This window comes from Hevea brasiliensis, chromosome 8, assembly GCF_030052815.1.
Source record: "Hevea brasiliensis isolate MT/VB/25A 57/8 chromosome 8, ASM3005281v1, whole genome shotgun sequence".
Classification (NCBI taxonomy): Eukaryota; Viridiplantae; Streptophyta; class Magnoliopsida; order Malpighiales; family Euphorbiaceae; genus Hevea; species Hevea brasiliensis.
Genome location: NC_079500.1, coordinates 93267615 through 93290389, shown reverse-complemented (window position 1 = coordinate 93290389; position 22775 = coordinate 93267615). Strand labels below are relative to the sequence as shown.

At 31.6% G+C, this 22775-nt stretch overlaps 2 protein-coding genes across 3 annotated transcripts; one reads left to right on the top strand and one right to left on the bottom strand.

Moving 5' to 3' along the window:
* The first annotated feature begins 3502 nt into the window (after positions 1-3502).
* Positions 3503-22607, top strand: LOC110650242 (protein IN2-1 homolog B). Of its 2 annotated transcripts, XM_058151649.1 has the most exons (11): positions 3503-3765; positions 3899-3973; positions 4134-4194; positions 4472-4558; positions 9660-9770; positions 9845-9944; positions 10033-10109; positions 10308-10415; positions 11532-11611; positions 11714-11788; positions 22510-22607. In XM_058151649.1, the coding sequence occupies exons 1-10, from the start codon at positions 3581-3583 to the stop codon at positions 11748-11750; spliced, it is 921 nt and encodes a 306-aa protein (XP_058007632.1). In that variant the 5' UTR covers positions 3503-3580; the 3' UTR covers positions 11751-11788; positions 22510-22607. The 2 variants fall into 2 exon arrangements, with proteins under 2 accessions (XP_058007632.1, XP_058007633.1); XM_058151650.1 differs by lacking the exons at positions 3503-3765; positions 3899-3973; positions 4134-4194; positions 4472-4558 and adding an exon at positions 6202-6546 and having other exon boundaries at positions 9672-9770.
* On the bottom strand, positions 13856-15511 carry LOC131182153 (uncharacterized). The gene has a single exon (XM_058150807.1). It carries the CDS (start codon positions 15509-15511, stop codon positions 13856-13858), a length of 1656 nt encoding a protein of 551 aa, XP_058006790.1.
* Positions 22608-22775: the final 168 nt, after the last annotated feature.

The window sequence follows — 22775 nt, the reverse complement described above, 5'->3', positions numbered from 1 at the left end:
TATCAATACTATAACAATTATTTACTTTATGAAAAGGATGATTTATCATCTTCTGGAAATGTTGAAAGTATATTTGTATATGTTATATAATAGTTTAAATGAATTTTTTTAATTTGAAAATTTATCGAAATTTTTTATGAAATAAAATTAAAGTTTAATAATTTTTTAATAAAAAATTAAAATTAAAAGATAAAAATAAAATATGAGTAAAATTTAGGTAAATATTATAAAAATTACCCCATAAAAGTAAAAGAGAGATTTTTTAATCCAACGAAACATCAACAGGGAAAAAAAAAAGTCCTCTAACAGTCTTGGAGTGACAAAATAATTGAAATTTAATTTACATAAAAAAATAATTAAAGGTTAAGCAAAAAAATCAATCTTTAAATTGATTGCAGACTTTTTTTTATTTATTTTTAAGTTTAGTGTCATCTTAATAAATTTTATTAATTTAATTGGTTGAAAATTGACTATGTGTTATAATTAATATAACTTTAAGAATTTATCTTAATTTAAAAAATAAAAATTTAAATTATTTTTAAATATGATAAATTTATATTTTTAATTAAAAAATGAAATTACATTTTTTTTTCTTACGAGGAAGAAAAAGCAAAAGAATAAAAAAATTTTATATTTTTTCATATACATATATATATATATATATATATATATAAAGCATAAAAGTATTAAAAAAAAATGATATGTGACACTTTCTTTCAAAATTTTATTATGTATCACTTTTAATAAATACCCTCATTTATTTTAATTATTATTTAATTTTTTTATTTTTCTTTTAATTATAATTATTATTTAAAATACTACCTTAACATTTATAATTTATATTATTATTTTCTTCAAACTCTATTTTTTTTAAAATATAATATTTAAAAATTATTTATATTATTTTATAAATACTAATTATTATTTAATTTTTCTTTAATTATCATTATTATTTATTATGCTACCTTAACATTTATGATTTAAATTATTATTTTCTTTAAATTTTAATTTTTAAAAAATTAAAACCTTTTATGATTAATTGTAACATTTAAAAACTATTTATATTATTTTTTTATAAATTCATTTATGCAAAAATATTATAGTCTTTGATGGCCATTAGTTTAAACAAAATTAATTATTAATTTACGATTTCATAATCAACTATTATATAATTTGACAATTTTAAATTATCTTATATCTTTAGTAAATATTTTTATTATATTATTATATTTTCTATTATTTTTATTGTGAAATTTTTGTTAAAAATTTTAAAAGACAAAAAGTATAGTCTATATAAAAAGTTATGAAAATAAAATATAAATATTTAACTTATTTATAATTAGTATTATTATTTTTTTATGTTAAAAAAATGTCATGTGGCACTATCCTTAAAAAACTTATCACGTGTCATATTTTATTAAAAACTATTTTCTATACTCTTTTATAATAATAATTATTTAATTCTTTTTTATTTCTCTTTTAATTATCAATATTATTTTTAATTCTGCCTTAATATTTATAATTTAAATTATTAATTTTTTTTAAATTTGATTTTTAAAAACTAAAATCTTTTGTATTTAAAAATTATTTATATTATTTTTTATAAATTTATTTATGCAAAAATATTATTTACCACATATCAATCTCCATAATAATAATAAAATAATAATAATAATAATAAATAAATAAATAATTTAACAACTACAACAATAATAATAACAACAACAATAATTATAACAATAATAAGCCAGTAATGACCATTAATTTAAAGAAAATTAATCATTAATTTGTGATTTCATAATGAACTATCATATAATTTAATTAATATTAAATTATTTCATATTTTTAATAATTATTTTTATTATATAGTTATTTTTTTATTATAAAACTTTTGTTAAAAAATTTGAGTGACAAAAAGTTATAAAAATAAAATATAGAGAGTTAACTTATTTATAAGTGGCATGTATTAATTTTTTATATTAATAATTTAAAATTTTTTTATTTTACTTTTTTGAGATTAATTAATTCTTCTTATTATTATTATCATTATGATTAATTTATAGCAATTAAATTGAAATGAAAAAATAAATAAGAAATATTTTACTATTATAAAAATTAAATTTAAATATTTCTATTACCTTTTTTAATTAAATAATATTTAATTATAAAATTAAACTTTTTACTTAAATGATTTTCATTTTTTTGTCAATATATAATATATCATATGAGAATTTGATACATATTAATTACTCTCCTCTCACTAAATATTTTCATTTCACTTAAGTGTTTACAAATTTTTTTTTATTTACTCTGTTTTCTTATTATTTCTTTCGTATTATTCTCAAAATTTATTTATTTAAATATATTTAATTAATATTTATTTAATTATTAATTTTTTTTATAAATTTCTTATTTAATATTTTTTAAACTTTTTAATATTTTATTTAATTATAATTATTTATCGAATATAATTATAACTAATATTTTGATTATTCATATTTTATTTTATTAATTTTCAAAAGAAACTATTTTCAAATGTTAATTAAACAACTAAATTTTTATGCATAAATTATCTTTCAACTATATTTTTATATGGAAGAAGAATTTCAAAAATAAAATATAAATATATTATCCCTCAATTATATTTGTATAAGAATTTCAAAAATAAAATGTAAATATAATTATATTAAAAATTTAAAAATAAGTAAAAAATATTATAAAATTATTAAATCAATCTTTTAAAAAATATTATGTACTTTTAACATTTTCAATATTAATAAAAAATAATAATATTTTAAAATTTTAAGTTTTATAAATTATATTTAACTTCTATCATAAATCTATGTAAAACTATAACTATTTTTTATGAAATGATTATTTTATAAAAAAAATCAGATTAATAAAAAAATTTACACTTTATAAAAATTTAAAGATATAATATTTTTAAAAATAATATAATAAAATAATATTTTTAATTAATAATAATAATATTATATATTTTTATTATTATTGAAATTAAATAATTCAATTTATTATTAATAATTTAATATATGTTTTTATTATAATAATAAAAAAATTATATTTATATATTTTTTAAATAATATTATTTTCTCACTAATTTAATATATTTTTTATAATCTATAGAAAAAAAGTTAATTTACATAATTGGATAAAATATCAAAATTTCATAAAATTTAAATTATTTTTTGAATAAAGAAATTTTATTATATTTTAATTGATGCAATTATATAAATTACTATTAATATATGTATAAAAAATTAAATAAATATTTTAATTAATTATATTATAAATTAATTAAAAATTTATTATTGTAATAGATAAAAATTTATTTAAATTAAATTAAATAAGAGAGAAATTTTAGTTAAAAATTAATTTAATAATATTATTTTATTTTATTTTATTTAAAATATAATTAAAAATTAAATTAAAAAATAAAAATTATAAATTATTCCTGTACACTATTATGTTATTATGCTAGTTTAGAAGAAAGTGATGTGCATGAAGCCAACCAGAAATGGCCGCATAGGCAGTTATCTACTTCAATGTTTCATCACCACTGATGTATGCAAGGGATCTTTCTATCCATTTCTCTTTCCCTTTTCTTCCCAAGAATTCTGCTAGATTCGTAAAAGCTAACAATCCCATCAAATTACACTCTCGTTCGCTTCAGTTTCATCAAGTTGCTTATTTTCTGAGGAACCTAAGAGCTGCATCTGCATCTTTATCGGCTTCTATGGCTACAGGGTAAGCCCCCAAGTTTGTTTGGCAGCTGAGAAAATGAAGAAAAAGATAATGAAAAATCCATTTTCTTTCACTTGCTTATTTCCTTGGAAATCAAATGAAACTGGGTTTTAAGTTCTAAACTCTCTTTGTGCAGAAGTTGGAAAGAGGTTCTTTCGCCTGCTCTAACTTCTACCTCAGAGCCACCTCCTATCTTCGATGGAACAACAAGGTACGGCCCAGATTTGCTTTATTTGCTTGTAAATTTATTGCTATGCCGTGATAATATGTTAAGTGATATTGTTGTGAGATATATGCATTGTAATTATTCGATTTAAGTGTATTTATGGAATCATATAGTAAATTATCTTACCATTGGCTGAATGTTTAAGGTTGTACATATCGTATTCATGCCCATATGCTCAGCGTGTGTGGATTACTCGCAACTGTAAGGTTGTTTCTCCAACTTTTCATGACTTGGGTTTTAGTTAGTTTAGTCTTTATAGTGTATATACAATATCATTTGAAGAGCAGATGTAGTTCTTTCTATAATTGTGAGGCTTTTCCACTTTAGAAATCGGGTTCTTGACTTATCTCAGCCAAATGGTTGAGGGGGAATTCATGTTCCTAAGTTAAGTGTATCTGATCTAAGACAGATAACAATCTCAAAGTTAATGTTTTTCTTTCGGTCTATTTTATTTTATGCTGAACTCTTTTTCTGGGAGAGCAGGGATTGCAGGACAAGATCAAATTGGTTCCTATTGATCTGCAAAATAGACCCACCTGGTACAAGGAGAAAGTCTACCCTCCTAACAAGGTAAGTCTATGTGAAGGCAATTTGTTTAAGATTAGTTTTTTGATTTTTATATAGCAGTGAATGCAGCAATGCTCTAATCGGTCCTAGGATGTAGAAAACATATACATCAATGTTACTGCACAATAAGAATGATTATTGTTAAAACTAATAACATACCGGAGTCAAATTGGCAATTTTTGACGAAAAATCAATGGGATGATTTTATTCAATGAATGTCCAATGCCCGTCTATATAATACTTAGAGCTTGTAGGTCATTGGAAAGGCAGCTGTTAGCTGCCACTTATTTTGCATTTATTTAGGGCATTTGTTTACGAATTTTTGTGTGCATATCCGTTCTTACGTTTTGTTGTATGATTCTGATACAATTTTAATAGTTTAGCTTGATTAGAAACCTATTTGTTAGCTGTAATTTTTTATATATATCTTTGATTTCTGGGGCAATAAACATCAGAATTCTTATTCCAAAATTTCTTAGTTCTTTTACATGGTATCAGAGCCATGGCTGATGAAAAGAAAAATAAGAGTTCTGGATCAGGGAAAAAAACTTCTAGTTCTTACACACTGAATTTGAATGACAACTCAGGTAACTTGATTACCCAAGTTCAGTTGAAGGGCGAGAATTATGAAGAATGGGCACGAGCTATGCGGACTGCATTGCGGGCCAAAAAGAAATATGGTTTTTATTGATGGATCTATCAAGTAACTAGCAGATGACTCACTGGAACTCGAAGATTGGTGGATGGTTAACTCTATGCTGGTTTCTTGGGTGTTTAACACCATTGAACTGACGCTTCGCTCGACCATCTCTCACATGGAGAATATAAAGGATCTGTGGGAGGATATTAAACAGAGATTCTCGATTGGGAATGGTCAACGAATGCAGCAACTGAGATCGGATCTGGCGAATTGTAGGCAGGAAGGTCAACCAATCGTGTCCTATTTCGGAAGACTCAAAATGTTATGGGATGAAATAAACAACTATGATCAGATACCAGTGTGTATCTGGGTGGGCTGCAGATGCAATCTTACGATTGAATTGGAAAGAAAGCGTGAAGAAGAGAGAGTTCATCAGTTTTTGATGGGCTTGGATGAAGAAGGATACAGAACAGTGCTCTCTAATATTTTGAGCACTAAACCCTTGCCCAATTTGAATCGTGCCTATGTTATGGTTATTCAGCAAGAGCGGGTGCGAACTATGACACGAACTAAGGAAGAAAGAGGCAATCCTATGAGTTTTGCAATTCGAGCAGGTAGTCGAAATTCAGGAGGGGATAAACACAAATCCTCAATTTGTTCTAATTGCAACCGAGAGGGACATGATGCTGAAAGTTGTTTCCAGCTGATAGGTTATCCAGAATGGTGGGGTAATAGACCACATGGAACTTCTGTTGGACGAGGAGGTGGTTAAAAGCATGGCAATGGAGCAGGACGTAGTAAGGGAGGAGTTGCTCATGCCAACGCCACAAAAGCAACTGGAGTTGATGGTGGGCGTGGAATTGTGACAGATTCAGATCGAAAGGGTCTTAGTGGATTAAATGAAGAGCAGTGGGCTACTTTGCTGGGCATGTTGAATTCTTATCAGAATGGTGGCAATGAGAGGCTGACAGGTACGCAGAGGATATTTCCTTGGATTATTGACACATGAGCTTCCCATCATATGACAGGAACGTTGGCATTTTTAAGTGAATTACGTGACATTGTGCCATGCTCAGTCGGGTTACCTAATGGAGAAAAGACCTTGGCGGTGAAAGAAGGAACTGTGTTGCTTGGAGGAGACTTGAAATTGCAACGAGTCCTTTATGTGCCAAATTTGAATTGCAATCTGATCTCTGTATCACAACTACTTAATGATTCAAATTTGGTTATTCAACTCACTAACAAAATTTGTGCTATACAGGACCTAAATTCGAGGAACCTGATTGGAGCGGGTGAGCAACGCGAGGGGCTGTACTTTCTCAAGGGAGTGACATCGGTACATGCTTGCAAGGTAACTGATGTGGGGTCTTTTGAGCTTTGGCATAAGAGAATGGGTCATCCTTCTTATAAGGTGGTAGAGTTAATTCCAGAAGCTGGTAGCATAGTTAGGAAAACTAATAAAACTTGTGAAGTTTGTTTTAGAGCAAAGCAAACAAGAGAGATTTTCTTTTATAGTGACAATAAAGCTGATGGTTGTTTTGAATTGATACATTGTGATTTGTGGGAACCTTATAGAGTCTCAACTTCTTGTGGAGCAATTTACTTCTTAACAATTGTTGATGATTACTCTCGTGCTATTTGGATATATTTGCTGAATGGAAAACAAGAAGTAGCTTGTGTTCTTAAGAAATTTGTTATGATGGTTAAACGCTAATTTGAAAAAAATGTGAAAATTGTCAGAAGTGATAACGGAAGTGAATTTATGTGCTTGAAAGAATATTTTGATGAACAAGGGATGTTGCATCAGACTTCCTGTGTAGGAACACCTCAACAAAATGGCCGAGTGGAAAGAAAACATTAACATATTCTTAATGTGGCAAGAGCCTTGTGTTTCCAAGCAAATTTACCCATAGAATTTTGGAGAGAATGTGTACTTGCAGCCGGGTATTTGATTAATAGGACTCCATCTATGTTATTAAATGGTAAAACCCCATATGAGATGCTCTTTGGGAAAGTACCTTCTTACAAACACGTTTGGGTTTTCGGTTGTTTGTGCTATGCGCATAATCTGAATCGGGATAAAGATAAATTTGATAGTAGAAGTCGTAGGTGTGTTTTTGTTAGGTGTCCATTTGAAAAGAAGGGATGGAGATTGTATGAATTGGAAACTAAAGAATACTTTGTATCTAGAGACTTGGTATTTGCTGAAACAGAATTTCCATATGCAAATGAGAAAACAATGGGTGATGAACTCATTAAAAATGGAGTTGAGGAGTTGGGTGATGAAGTTGATGGTTTAGAGAACAACTTGGGAAATGAACACGATGAAAGTGTGGGTAGAGAAAGTGAGGTGAATCCTGAAACGGAAGAATTGATCCATGAAAACAGTGAGGGAGTGGATAGAGGTGAAGTTGTTGAAGAGCAACTAGGTAGGGGACAAAGGGCCAAGCAACCTAGTGTTTGTTTGAAGGATTATGTGACAAACGCCATTAAAACAAACCCCTCGGTATGCTCACCTTCTCAATTCGATTCCTTAGGTACGCCTTACTCTATAGCACATTATGTGGGTTATGATAAATTCTCTGCACAACACCGATGTTTTTTGGCAGCCATTACTACAGGACATGAACCAAGCTCTTATGCAGAAGCAGTTAAGGATGAACGGTGGAGCGCGGCTATGAGAAAAGAAATATAGGCTTTGGAGGATAATGGTACATGGACAGCTGAAAATCTACCATTTGGGAAGAAAGCAATAGGAAGCAAGTGGGTATACAAAATTAAATACAATTCTGATGAAAGTGTTGAACGATACAAGGCGCGGTTAGTGATATTGGGAAATAATCAAGTTGAAGGCATAGATTATCAGGAGACTTTTGCTCCTACAGCAAAAATGGTTACTGTGTGCATCTTTCTTGCCGTTGCGGCTGCAAAGAATTGGGAACTCCATCAGATGGATGTCCAAAATGCTTTCTTACACGGTGATTTGGAGGAAGAGGTTTACATGAAGATGCCACCTGGATTTGCTTCTCAATCACCAGGGAAGGTTTGTAAATTCCGGAAATCTCTATACGGTTTGCGGCAAGCACCTAGATGTTGGTTTGCTAAATTGGCTGCATCTCTAAAAGCTTATGGATTTCAGCAATCATATTCAGATTACTCTTTGTTCACTTTTTAAGCTGGGACTGTTCAATTGAATGTGCTTATTTATGTGAATGACCTTATTATCTCCAGCAATGATGTTTCCGCTGTACAAAAATTCAAGAACTATTTGAGTCGTTGCTTTCATATGAAAGACTTGGGGAAGCTGAAATTTTTCTTAGGGATTGAAGTAGCCAGAAACTCGAATGGTATTTTCTTGTGTCAACGTAAGTATGCGTTGGATGTAATTTCAGAAGTTGGATTACTGGGTTGCAAGCCGGCTAAAACTCCTCTTGAACAAAATCACAAGCTGGCACTTACCGAGAGTGATGATGTGGATGACCCTGCTCAGTATAGGCGTCTGGTGGGACTGCTTATTTATCTAACAATAACTCGGCCTGAGTTGTCTTATTGTGTGCATATTCTTGCACAGTTCATGCAACAATTGAAGAAAGCTCATTGGGGCAGCTGTTAGAGTTGTGCATTATTTGAAATGAAATCCAGGTCAGGGTATACTATTGCATGCCAATTGTGATCTCAAATTGTCTGCTTACTATGATTCTAATTGGGCTAGCTGTCCTTTGACGAGACGGTCTTTGACCGGTTATTTTGTTCTTTTAGGTGAATCCCCTATCTCGTGGAAGACTAAAAAGCAACAGACAGTGTCTCGCTCATCCGCTGAAGCTGAATATCGGTCTATGAGTACTACAACTTGTGAACTTAAATGGTTGAAAGGATTATTGAATTCTCTTGGTGTGGCGCATACTGAACCTATGAATTTGTATTGTGATAGTCAGGCAGCTCTGCATATAGCTGCTAATCCTGTCTATCATGAACGTACCAAGCATATTGAAGTGGACTGTCATTTTATCCATGATGAGATATTGAGTGGTAACATTCGAACATATTATGTACGTAGTTCAATGCAACCTGCGGATATCTTCACAAAGGCGTTGGGAAAGAATTAGTTTGACTTTCTTCTTCGCAAGTTGGGCATTCGAGATCTCCATGCTCCAACTTGAGGGGGGTATTGGAAAGGCAGCTGTTAGCTGCCACTTATTTTGCATTTATTTAGGGCATTTGTTTAGGAATTTTTGTGTTCATATCTGTTCTTACCTTTTGTTATATGATTCTGATACAATTTTGGTAGTTTAGCTTGATTAGGAACATATTTGTTAGCTATAATTTTTTATATATATCTTTGATTTCTGGGACAATAAACATCAGAATTCTTATTCCAAAATTTCTTAGTTATTTTACGTAGGTTTCTCATTCTGTTGGCCTCAAATTATTTTTGCTTTATTCTTTATGAATTGTTTATGCAAGGTACTCATGCAGGTACCTTCAATGGAACATGATAATGAAGTCAAAGGAGAGTCTCTTGATTTGGTTAAGTACATTGACAGTAACTTTGATGGGCCATCACTTTTCCCTGATGTAAGATTCACAGAATCTTCTATTCTTGCTTTCAGCTCTTCATTTAGATAAATATATGATGTTCTGATTCACAGGATCCTGCAAAGAAAGAGTTAGCAGAAGAGTTGTTTGCCTACACCGACTCGTTCAACAAAGCTCTAGTTTCCTTGTTCAAAGGAGATGCAAATGAAGCCGGTATGTTTGTTGCCTGCTATGCAGCCTTTGACATTTCTTAATCTACTATTAACATAAATGAAGTGATGACAGTGATGAACTGCCCCAGGTACTGCACTTGATTTCATTGAAACATCTCTTTCCAAATATAATGATGGACCCTTTTTCCTTGGCCAGTTCAGTTTGGTAAGGATAAAAGATTCTTACACATGTGGCATGGAAATCTAATCTCCACCAATTTCTACCTTCATTTTTTATTTTAATTAGAGATTGGATAATAAAATATAATTTGGCTGAGAGATTATAACATTTTTTACCCTGGGATCTATTCTATTACTTACATTGAAACTAACAAAGTTAGAATTTTTGCTACGTTTGCTACAGGTGGATATCGTGTATGCTCCATTCATTGAAAGATTTCAGCCTGCCTTGTTGGATGTAAGGAAATATGATATCACTGAAGGCCGACCTAATCTGGCTGCTTGGATTGAGGTATGACAAAATTGTCTACTTCCATCTCCAATTGAGTATATGCATTTCCCCTCCAGTAGGCTGTTTATTTTGGTAACCAAAATTTGTAGACTTTCTTATCCCATGATTAGTTCTAAGGAATCTTGGGTGCTAACTACACATCAGGGGGTGAATTCTCATTTACAGTATTGGAAACTCTATTTATTTTCTGTTTTTTTTATCACATCAAATTAGATCATATAATGACAAATGATTGATCAAGTAAAGAAAATTGATTGGAGTAGATCAAGAATCAACTGTCTAATTGAATATTACCTTTCATAATGTCTATTTCCATTAAATATGGATTGATTTGTGATTGCATTAGTTTATCAGTGTGTCTCAATTGTGTTCTCTTTCCTGTTCATCTTCTTTTTTTTCATTGTAGAAATTTGACATGTAGCGTTTGTGATTTCTTTCTCTGGTCCGTCAGATAGCTGAAGTGTAGACAAATATAAATTTGGTATTTTAAATTTAAAGCATTATAACTCATTATCAGCTCGGCTAGATATATTTGAGGAGTCTTTATCTTCAACACTGGGATGCCTGGTTAAGCATGTCTTAGAAGGAAACCTAAATGTGGTCTTCACCAAGACGTTGTTTTACATTTTCTCCACAATTCCATGCCTGTTACTGGTGGGCACTATAGTAGTGCAGTTAATGAATGGCCACTAATTATATGCTGTATTATAGTAAATTGGGTCGGAACTTTTTGTTAGCATGTTGGAGGAGGCTGAAGAATTTTTCAAAAGAATATATAGTTTTCTTCCAACTTTCCAGCGAATTGCTTTTCAATTGAATAAGACTAATTTTCTCGTATAGATAAAATGCCAGTTTTAGCTGGCTCAGCTGAACTACTTAAATCTTTGCCTGAGCTGGTTGGTGCTTGTTCCATGAATTATCTCTTCCTCCTTTGCTATTTAGAATCCAAATTTCTTTGAGGTAGTCCAGTTTTGAATGACAGAACAAGGAGGCTTTATATATATAAATATATATAATGGAAAATATTTTATATATAACAACTAAAACATGGTAAATGCGGAGTTTATTCGTATACTGATTATTTACTTGTTATGTTATAAATTGTTTGTTTTCCAGGAGATGAACAAAATTGAGGCCTACGATCAAACCCGGCGAGATCCAAAGGAGATGTTGAAACCTGCAAGAAATGCTTTTTGGTAGTTTCTGTTTCTATTTGCTTGATTGTTATTTGAAGTTGGAATTTGCAAAAGAAATGATAGCAGTAACTATTTTTCTATCTGATCCTATTTCTTGTGTAGGCTCATCTCTGAAGTCTGTTGTTGCCATGAAGTCTGATAGTTTGAGATCAGAATTTTTGTTCAAAAGTTCTTAAGGTCTGTTGTCCCAAAATAGTCCAAGAGGGGGGGTGAATTGGACTTAAATAATTTTTCGGCCCTTGCTTGTAGCATAATGAAAAATTGTGGTTTTGTTCAACTAGGTGCTCCTATATATATAATGAAAGAGATATGTGTTTCAATAATGTGTCCCTAAATCGCAATTCAAGCTTTAATCAAAATTTATAGAAATTTTTAACATAACATGCATCACAAAATATTCAACTAATTTCTCAACTTACTCAATATATCCTCAATTATATCAACTCAATTTATTCAATCAACATTCAATATCATGTATAAAAATTAAATTGCACAAAAGTAAGGAGGTCAAGGTTAGAGAGATCAAACACAATGATTTTTATAGTGGTTCGGCTTAATTGCCTACTTCCACTCTCCCAAAGAACCCTCTTTGAGTCTTCTCTCCACTATTTGCTCTTTTAAAGGCAAGAGACCAAAAGCCCTTTACAACTTTTCAACACCAAGCTTTTACCTAGGTAGCTTGAACCTTTGACAAGTGCTATCTCAAGCACTTACACTCTCAAGCTTCAATAGGTGCTTGTACAACCTCTCTTAAATGCAATTTAATGATTTAATACTCACTCTCACTCAATACAAAAACAACTATAAAGAAGAGATGAGTTGATTTGCCAATGGTAGCTCAAAGAATTTAAAGCTCTTGAATGAAAGCAATAAATGAAAAATCAAAGTTGGAGTTCAAATGTAAGCTTTCATCAAGTGTAAAATAAAGTAAAGAAGGTGTATTTATGGTCCTAAATCATTTTAGACCGTTTGAAACCTTTTTGGAACGTTATAAACTCTGCTCTAGACAAAATAGCTGTTATTTTGTTTTTTTGTGCGAAGTTGAGCAACTCTGATCTTTTAGCAAACTAATGAAATTTTGGCAACAGTAGTAAACTAGTTAGTAAACTAATGTTTTAGCAAAAATATTAGCAAACTAATATTTTAGCAAACAGGTTAGCAAACTAATTTACCAGATGCCTGTTTCAAATTTTAATCTTAAAAAATAATTTAGATCTTAAGAAAAATATATATTCCAACAGTAATATCCAAGGTCATGATGAGAGGAAATTTTAATTTCGAGCTCCATTTGACTAAACTTTCATCTATTCTTTTTACACAAGTTCTAAGACTCAATTTCTAACTCTATGACTTTCATACCTTTACTTTGAGTCTTGGCTTTCATAATCTTGTTCTTTCTCATCTTGAATTTGTCTTGAGATGCCTTTGAGTATTCTTCCTCCTTAGATGCAACTTTAAAGATTCTTTATGAATAAGAGAAAGAATCTACACATCACTTTAAAGTTGGGTTAGATAGATTCTGTTTGAGTTTTGTTATCATCAAAAGCAATGCTCATTTTGAGCTACACGGGATCAAAAATCTCCCCCTTTTTGATGATGACAAAACTCAATTGAATCAACAATAAAAAATAAAAGTGTGTGAAAGTTTATGTGAATCAAACAAGTTAGTATGCAGAAAATGCTCCCCCTAAATATATGCACATAATTTCCAAGAAATTTATTAGCTATACAAAAGCTCACCCTGAGTTTATGCTACAAAGCATGTTCATAAGATATTCAGAATATTCTCTTAATATGCAAAAAATTAATATGCACATAAACATACTTCCATTTTTAAAGTGCTTCCATTTGTCAAAGTATAAACACATATCCATCCTATTGTAAACACATATCCATCCTATTCTCCCCCTTTTTGTCATCATCCAAAAAGGAAACAGGAGATATTAATCCAAAAAGAGTCAAGGTAGCCCAAAACTTAAACGCAATAAGGTAGACAGTAGCAAACTGAAAAACCAGTCAACAATAGTAGCAAACATACTAGTAAACTAAAAATGCAAATAGGAAACTAAAAATCCAGATTATGTTCTAATCATTAAGTCTTTTGCTCCTTCGAGAAGCTTTAGAAGGCACCAACTTCTTCCTGGAAGGTTTCGCAGCAGGTGGCGCAGAACCTTGGTCAGCCAAATGCTCATGCTGCTGTGGCTCATCCTCATCAGATGGGGTTTGAAGGGCAGCAGCCAGAGACTAGTATGGATTAGACATCGTAGACTTAGATCTTTTTTTACCTTTCTTGGCTGGAGGTGCAGCAGCTGCAGAGGGTTGAGATGGAGCATTCTCTTGTTGATCCTTTAGAGAGGCTTCCTTTTGCTGTGTAGTGTCAACTGCAGGGTCTGTAATTTGTCCACTCTCAAACTCAACAGTTGGCTCACTTTCAGGTTCGACAACCTGTTCACTACCATGCTCAATAGGGGCTTCAGCTGCAGGTTCAATTTCAGGTTTAACAACCTGTTCATTCACATGCTCAATAGGGGCTTTAGCTGCAGGTTCAATTTCAGATTCAAGAACTTGTTCACTGTCATGTTCCACAGCAGCTATAGACTCACTAAGCCTAGTACCTTCACACCCATCATTACCATGAGCAGAGACCTGAGTAGCAGGAGAAGAGGCATCATTTGCAAGTATAGCAGTCTCAATTTTGGTTGGGAAATCAGTTTCCCTTGCCTGCTGAAGATCTACAATCAGTTTCTTTAATTCCTCATTTTGAGTAAGCAAATGACTCACTTTGTAATCAACCACATCCACAAATTTTCTCAGAAGTTCAATAGACTGATGTGTTGTACTAAATTGCTCATTAATAGAAGTTCTTAGCCCTTGAAGCTCACTCATAAACTCACTTTGAGAATCTGAATCAACTTTAGCTGAGGAAGAACCGCCTTTTTCAAACCGTTTCTTTCTTCCATCAGTATCGGAGTGAATTTCTCTAAGCACAATCAAATCTGTCCTAGAACTTTCCTTAGAGACATTTATATCCAACTCTTTAAACAAAGTAGTCAAGAGATGTGCATAAGGCAATTTTCCAATCCCATAAGCTTTACACATATTCTTGAAAATTAGATAAGCCAAATTCATTCTTACTCTGTTAACAATATGCCACATGATGCACATATCCAGGTAACTCAAATAACCATAGCTGCCAGACTTAGGACAAAAAATATAGTTCACCATACTGTGAATGATTTTAATATGTTGAAAAGCTTTTGTGCTAGTGGACTTTTCACTGGTAGCAGTGTTGGCAGGAAAGACCTCATTTTCAAACTCAGCCAAGTTAAAGCCTGGAACTCTAGCAACATCTCTATGAGTAGAGATTTTATTTCCATCATTAGGCAATTTTAAAGCCTTAGCAATCAACTCAACAGAAATAACATACGCATTATCATTCAAAGCAACTTCAAATTTATCTTCTTCATCAACTATTCTTAAAGTTCTATAGAATTCTTGAACCAATCTCGGGTAATATGCATTAGTGCACTCACACACGTTCATCCATTCTTGAAATTCAAAGAGTTCTTTGAATTGAAAATTTACCTGATCAAAATAATCCCATTTGATGAATTTGCAATCAAGCAATGCTTTGTCAACAGAACCCGAAGATTGTGCAGCACCCTTTTTGCGTTGAGTACCAATCCCATGCATTTTTCTCCCCTTTTTCTTTTCTGGTGCCGATACAGCAGGTTCGACTACCTTAGATGGGTCGGAGGATGCACTAGTCGATTCAGTTTCTAGTGTCTTCTTCTTTTCCTTTAATTTTTTCCGTAATGCAGTGACGGGGAGATCTTCAGATGGCAACGAGGACGACGAAGCAGCAATAGCAGCAGGGGTTTTTCGTTTAGTGCGAGCCATAGATGGGAAATGGAGACTATGAAGAATCGTGAAATCTAAAATGGCTGTCGGTACTGTGAGGAATGAAGGAGAGATGAGAGAGATAAGCGTTCGGATGAAAATAGGTTAGATTTGCTGGCCAAAAAAAATTTTGGAGGAGTAATGCCGTAAGCCAATGCAGAGGAGAGAGAGTTAAAAAAATGGGTGACGGTTTCGTGTAGCAGAGGTTTAAGTTTCTAGAGTCCCGCGCTTTTCTATTCTAGTGTACCTTATCTGAACTTCATTTTTTTTTTTTAATTTCAAATATGCCTATCTATCTCTCTCTCTCTCTCTCTCTCTATATATATATATATATATATATATATATATATATTTCTATATGTCTGACATAGCAAGGAGAATGTGAATAGGTAAGTGCATTGTTTGACGCACAGAGAGTTTCAAGAACAATCACTTTTTGGTTTGAAATTTGAACAGTACACGATACAGCAAACTACTTTTAGTCAAGCAACATTAGCAAAAAACTTAGTAAACTAATTTCTCGAGTACACAAATAAGTTAGCAAATGTTCTTTAGATTTTCTCAGCAAATTTATATCACAGCAAATTACTTACACATTGGATAATATGCAGATATATTAAATTACTATGAATTAAATTTTAAGCAAGTGGTTTACTCATGCCAATTTCCCTTCTAATTTTACAAAAGGTTTCCTCATTAAGTGGTTTTGTAAAAATATCAGCAAGTTGATTTTCAAAGGCAACAAATTCTATTTTGATATCTCCATTTTGAACATGATCTCTAATAAAATGATGTCTGATCTCAATATATTTTATTCTTCAATGTTGGACTGGATTTTTGATCAAGTTTATGGCACTTGTGTTGTCACACCTAATTGGAACAAGATTATATTTTAAACCAAAATCTTCCAATTGTTGTTTCATCCATAAAATTTGAGCAACACAACTACCAGCAGCTATATATTCTGCCTCAGCTGTAGATAAAGCTACTGAAGTTTGTTTCTTACTGTGCTAAGAAACTAATGCAATACCAAGAAATTGACAAGTACCTGAAGTACTTTTTCTATCCATACTACTTCCAGCAAAATCGGAATCACTATAACCAACAAGATTAAATGATTCACATTTTGGATACCATAAAACAATTGAGTATGTGCCAATGAGGTATCTGAAGATTCTTTTAACTGCACTTAGATGAGATTCTTTTGGACATGATTGAAATCTTGCACACAAGCAAACACTAAAGTGTATGTCTGGTCTAGATGCAATAAGGTACAAAAGAGAGCCAATCATACCTCTATAAAGCTTTGTATCTACTTCTTTACCTTTTTCATCACTGTCCATTTTAATTGTTGAACTCATAGGAGTGCCCATGCTCTTCAAATCTTCCATTTTAAATTTCTTCAACATATCCTTGATGTACTTTGATTGATTTATGAAGATGCCATCTTTCATTTGCTTAATTTGAAGTCTAGGGAAGAATGTGAGCTCCCCTATCATGCTCATCTCAAATTCATTCTGCATAATCTCAGAAAATTTCTTGCAAAGAGATTCTTTAGTAGCACCAAAGATTATATCATCAACATAAATTTGCACAATGAGCATATCATTATGATGCTTCTTAACAAAAAGTGTTGTGTCCACTTTGCCTCTTTGGAAATCATTTTGTAAAAGAAATTTACTAAGCCTTTCATACCATGCTCTAGGAGCTTGTTTTAAACCATATAAAGCTTTAGTAAGTTTATAAACATGATTTGGATGCTCATGATTTTCGAAGCTTGGAGGTTGTGCAACATACACTTCCTCATCAATATAACCATTTAAAAATGCACTCTTGACATCCATTTGATAAAGCATAAAATCCTTGTAACATGCAAAGGCACACAACATTCTAATAGCTTCAATTCTAGCAACCGGAGCAAAGGTTTCATTAAAATCAATCCCTTCCTCTTGGTTGTAGCCTTGAGCCACTAGTCTAGCTTTATTTCTAACAACATTGCCTTTTTCATACATTTTGTTTCTAAAAACCCATTTAGTACCAATAATTGAATGATCTTTTGGTTTAGGCACCAAATTCCAAACTTTATTCCTCTCAAATTGATTTAGTTATTCTTGTATGGCAAGAATCCAACTTTCATCATTTTGAGCATCTTCAAAACATTTAGGTTCAATTTGTGAAACAAAAGCAACATTACCAAAATATCTTCTCAATTGTGCTCTAGTCATCATCCTTTGAGATGGATCATCAATAATGTCTTCTTGGGGATGATTTCTATGGAATCTCCATTCTTTAGGTAAATCTTCATGTTGGGGCTCATTCACTTGTAATTCTTCCAAATTTGACATTTCTTCATTGATTTGATCATTATTGGCATTATGGACATATATTGTGTTATCTCCTTGAGTTTCTTCATCTTTGTTATCAATTTGTTCTATTTCTTGACTTGATATTATATTTTCTTTTCCAAACACCTGCTCATTATTATCATCACAAACATTTTTCTTTCTGATAGAAGTGTTAGTCTCATCAAACAAAACATGAATAGTTTCCTCAATAACTAAAGTTCTTCTATTAAATACTCTATAGGCTTTACTCTTTGTTGAGTACCCAAGAAAGATTCCTTCATCGGATTTAGCATCAAATTTCTTTAAGTTATCCTTCTTATTATTTAAAATATAGCACTTACAACCAAATGCTTTGAAATATGAGATATTTGGTTTTCTTCCTTTCCACGGCTCATAGGGGTCTTTTTTAAAATTGGTCTAATCAAAATTCTATTCAACACATAGCAAGAAGTATTAATAGCTTTAGCCCAAAAGTACTTTGGCAAATTATTTTCATTCAACATAGTTCTAGTCATTTCTTGCAAAGTCCTATTTTTCCTTTCTACAATCCCATTTTGTTGTGGTGTTCTAGGAGCTGAAAAATTATGGTTGATTCCATGTTTATCACAATATCTCTCAAATAAATGATTTTCAAATTCAGTTCCATGGTCACTTCTTATAGATGTGATGCAAAAACCTTTTTCATTTTGAACCATTTTACTAAAAGAGGTGAATTTCTCAAAAGTCTCATCCTTGTGAGCAAGGAAGAATGTCCAGGTATATCTTGAATAGTCATCAATAATAACTAAAGCATATGTCTTCCCACCAAGACTAGTAGGAGATACGGATCCAAATAAATCAAGATGAAGCAATTCTAATGGCCTAGTGGTTGACACAATATTTTTAGCTTTAAAAGATTCTCTAGTATGCTTTCCTAGTGCACATGCTCTATATTGAAATTCATTTTCATAATTAATCTTAGGAAGACCATTAACAAGTTCTTTCTTAGACAATTTTGAGAGTGTATGCATGCTTGCATGACCCAGTCTTCTATGCCACAAATAACTAGAGTTATCAAAAGATACTAGACATGTGCCATGATTAGTTTCAAAATTATTCATGTTAAGCAAGTAAACATTATTAGATCTATTGGCAATGAACAATGTGTCATTATCTAAGTTATTGATTGTACATAGAGAAGAAGTGAACTTTACCTCAAAACCTTTATCACAAAGTTGGCTTACACTTAGCAAGTTATATTTCAAACCTTCAACAAGTGACACATCTTCAATGCAAGGTTTGGTTCTAATTGTGCCATTTCCAATTATTTTTCCTTTCCCTTTATCTCCAAATTTTACATGTCCTCCATCTTCCATTGTGATTTTTGAAAACTTATTCTTTTCACTGGTCATGTGCTTTGAACAACCACTATCTATATACCATTTTTCACTTTCCTTCATCCCTTTGAAACAAACCTGAAATTTAATCATTAAGCTTTAGGTACCCAAGCAACTTTGGGTCCTTGGGGGTTAGTGACCTTAGGTAAGGTTCCCTTTGGCACCCATACCTTCTTTACTTTAGAAGATCCTTCCTAAGTGCACAAGAACTAATCATATGACCCCTTTTATTGCAATAATAACATGTGATATTGGGCAAAGAGGATGTAGATGCTTTAATGAAATAATTCTTGTATTTGTCATAGTTCATGAAACCATCAAAACCAATTCCATATTTTTCATTTGAAATTCTTTGGTTTCCAAGAAGTACATCTAGAGTTTCTTTTCCTTTTGTAAATTTTTCCAAATCATTTGTCAAAGGTTCTACTTTAGCTTCAAGAACTTTATTTTTCTCAATGAGCATTTCACAAGTTTCTTTTGAGATTTTCAACTCTAAATCTAGTTCTTTAAACAAAGCAATTTGTCCTTTGTAAAATTCATTTTCTTTATGCATATTGGACATGGCAATATTTTGTGATCTCAATGATTCAATTTTTAAATTCATTTTAGTGCACTTTCTCTTGTAATTTCTATACTCATCATATACTTTAGCAAATGCAAGCTCAAGTTCTTCTACATTAGGAGATTCATAAGAGTTTACCTCATTGTCACTTTCTTCTTCCTTTTGTGAACTCTCGAATTTCTCTTCAAATGCCATCATGCAAAGGTGAGCAGTCTCCTTGTCACTTGATTCATCATTTGAAGATTCTTCACTGTTGCTCCATACTACTTTCATAACTTTCTTGCTCCTATCTTCTTTTCCTTTCTTCTTTTTGAGTAATGGACATTTGGGCTTGATATGTCCAGGTTTGTGACACTCATAACATAAAACTTTTTCTTTTGAATCCCTGAAATGTTTATCCTTAGGAGTATACTTTTTCAAGAATTTCTTGTATTTGCTTCCTCCCTTATTGAAAGCTCTTTTAAATTTTCTTGCAAGCATAGCCATTTCATTATCATCATCACTTGAAGCACTTGAGTTGTCACTTGAGTCAACTTTGAATGCAACTCCTTTCTTCTTATCTTCATCCTTATTTGACTTGAGAGCAATGCTTTTCGTCTTCTTTTGCTCATTTTCAACTTCATCTTTCTTATATACCATCTCATGTGCAATGAGAGATCCAACGAGTTCATCATAAGTGAATGTTTTAAAATCCTTGGTATCTTAGATAACTGTTGTCTTTGCTTCCCAAGATTTTGGAAGTGATCTAAGAATTTTCTTCACAAGTTCGGCTTCCTCAAATTTTTTACCAAGTGCTTTGAGAAGATTTACAAGATCGGTAAATCTTGTACTCATTTCCGCAATTGATTCTCCTGGCTTCATTTCGAACAGCTCATAATCTTGGATAAGAAGGTTTGCTTTGGACTCTTTGACGACATCAGTTCCTTCATAAGTGACTTCAAGCTTATCCCAAATTTCCTTAGCAAATTGACACCCTGAAACACGATTGTATTTATTAAGGTCAAGTGAGCAGTGTAAAATATTAAAAGCTTTAGCATTTATAGAAATTTTCTTCCAATCATTATCATCATATTCATCTTCATGTTTTGGTACTTTTGTAGTTCCTTGACCATTCTTTTGAGGAACATGTGGATCTTTTTTAATAATTCTCCATGCATCAATATCTACAGATTGTATGAAATTTCTCATTCTTACTTTCCAAAATGAATAATTAGTGCCATTGAAGAGTGGTGGTCTAGTGATTGAGTAGGCTTTAGCTAGTGGTGCGAGTATACCGGCAGTGTTACTAGATGAACCAGCCATTATGGATCACTCCAAGGTTATAACACCCTAAGCAAGAGAGACAGGCTCTGATACCAATTTGTTGTCCCAAAATAGTCCAAGAGGGGGGTGAATTGGATTTAAACAATTTTTCGGCCCTTGCTTGTAACCTAATGAAAAATTATGGCTTTGTTCAACTAGGTGCTCCTATATATATAATGAAAGAGATATGTGTTTCAATAATGTGTCCCTAAATTGCAATTCAAGCTTTAATCAAAATTTATAGCAATTTTTAACATAATATGCATCACAAAATATTCAACTAATTTCTCAACTTACTCAATATATCCTCAATTATATCAACTCAATTTATTCAATCAACATTCAATATCATGTATAAAAATTAAATTGCACAAAAGTAAGGAGGTCAAGGTTAGAGAGATCAAACACAATAATTTTTATAGTGGTTCGGCTTAACTAGCCTACATCCACTCTCCCAAAGAACCCTCTTTGAGTCTTCTCTCCACTTTTCAACACCAAGCTTTTACCAAGGTAACTTGAACCCTTGACAAGTGCTATCTCAAGTACTTACACTCTCAAGCATCAATAGTTGCTTGTACAACCTCTCTTAAATGCAATTTAATGATTTAATACTCACTCTCACTCAATACAAAAACAACTATAAAGAAGAGATGAGTTGATTTGCCAATGGTAGCTCAAAGACTTTAAAGCTCTTGAATGAAAGCAATAAATGAAAAATCAAAGTTGGACTTCAAATGTAAGCTTTCATCAAGTGTAAAATAAAGTAAATAAGGTGTATTTATAGTCCCAGATCATTTTAGACCGTTTGAAACATTTTTGGAACGTTATACACTCTGCTCTAGACAAAATAGCCGTTATTTTGTCTTTTTGTGCGAAGTTGAGCAACTCTGATCTTTTAGCAAACTAATGAAATTTTGGCAACAGTAGTAAACTAGTTAGTAAACTAATGTTTTAGCAAATACATTAGCAAACTAATATTTTAGCAAATAGGTTAGCAAACTAATTTACCAGATGCCTGTTTCAAATTGTAATCTTAAAAATAATTTATGCCTTAAAAAAAATATATATTCCAACAATAATATCCAAGGTCATGATGAGAGGAAATTTTAATTTTGAACTCCATTTGACTAAACTTTCATCTATTCTTTTTACACAAGTTCTAAGACTCAATTTTTAACTCTATGACTTTCATACCTTTACTTTGAGTCTTGGCTTTCATAATCTTGTTCTTTCTCATCTTGGATTTGCCTTGAGATGCTTTTGAGTATTCTTCCTTCTTAGATGCAACTTTAAAGATTCTTTATGAATAAGAAAGAATTTACACATCACTTTAAAGTTGGGTTAGATAGATTCTGTTTGAGTTTTATTATCATCAAAATCAATGCTCATTTTGAGCTACACGGGGTCAACAAGGTCCACATTTTACACAAAAGTTATTAAGGTCCAGACCTTACCTTTGTATGTCTTCATGAAGTACAATAATTTGAAAAAGATTTACATATTTATCTATCTATCTTTATCCCATGTGTTTAGAGGTTTTTGCATTGTATTCATCTATGGGTAAATAAGCACCAAAACACACTTACCTATCATCAACGTGGTTGGCCATTTTTGGATGGACATTCCATAATAGGCCTTTATACCCTGCAGTCATATAGAACAACCATATCAAACATCCT

Coding starts and splice junctions, on each gene's coding strand:
- LOC110650242 (XM_058151649.1), top strand. CDS start 3,581: ATGTATGCAAGGGATCTTTCTATCCATTTCTCTTTCCCTTTTCTTCCC. Junction 3,766..3,898: donor TCGGCTTCTATGGCTACAGG/GTAAGCCCCCAA, acceptor CTCTTTGTGCAG/AAGTTGGAAAGAGGTTCTTT. Junction 10,416..11,531: donor ATCTGGCTGCTTGGATTGAG/GTATGACAAAAT, acceptor TTTGTTTTCCAG/GAGATGAACAAAATTGAGGC.
- LOC131182153 (XM_058150807.1), bottom strand. CDS start 15,511: ATGGCTCGCACTAAACGAAAAACCCCTGCTGCTATTGCTGCTTCGTCG.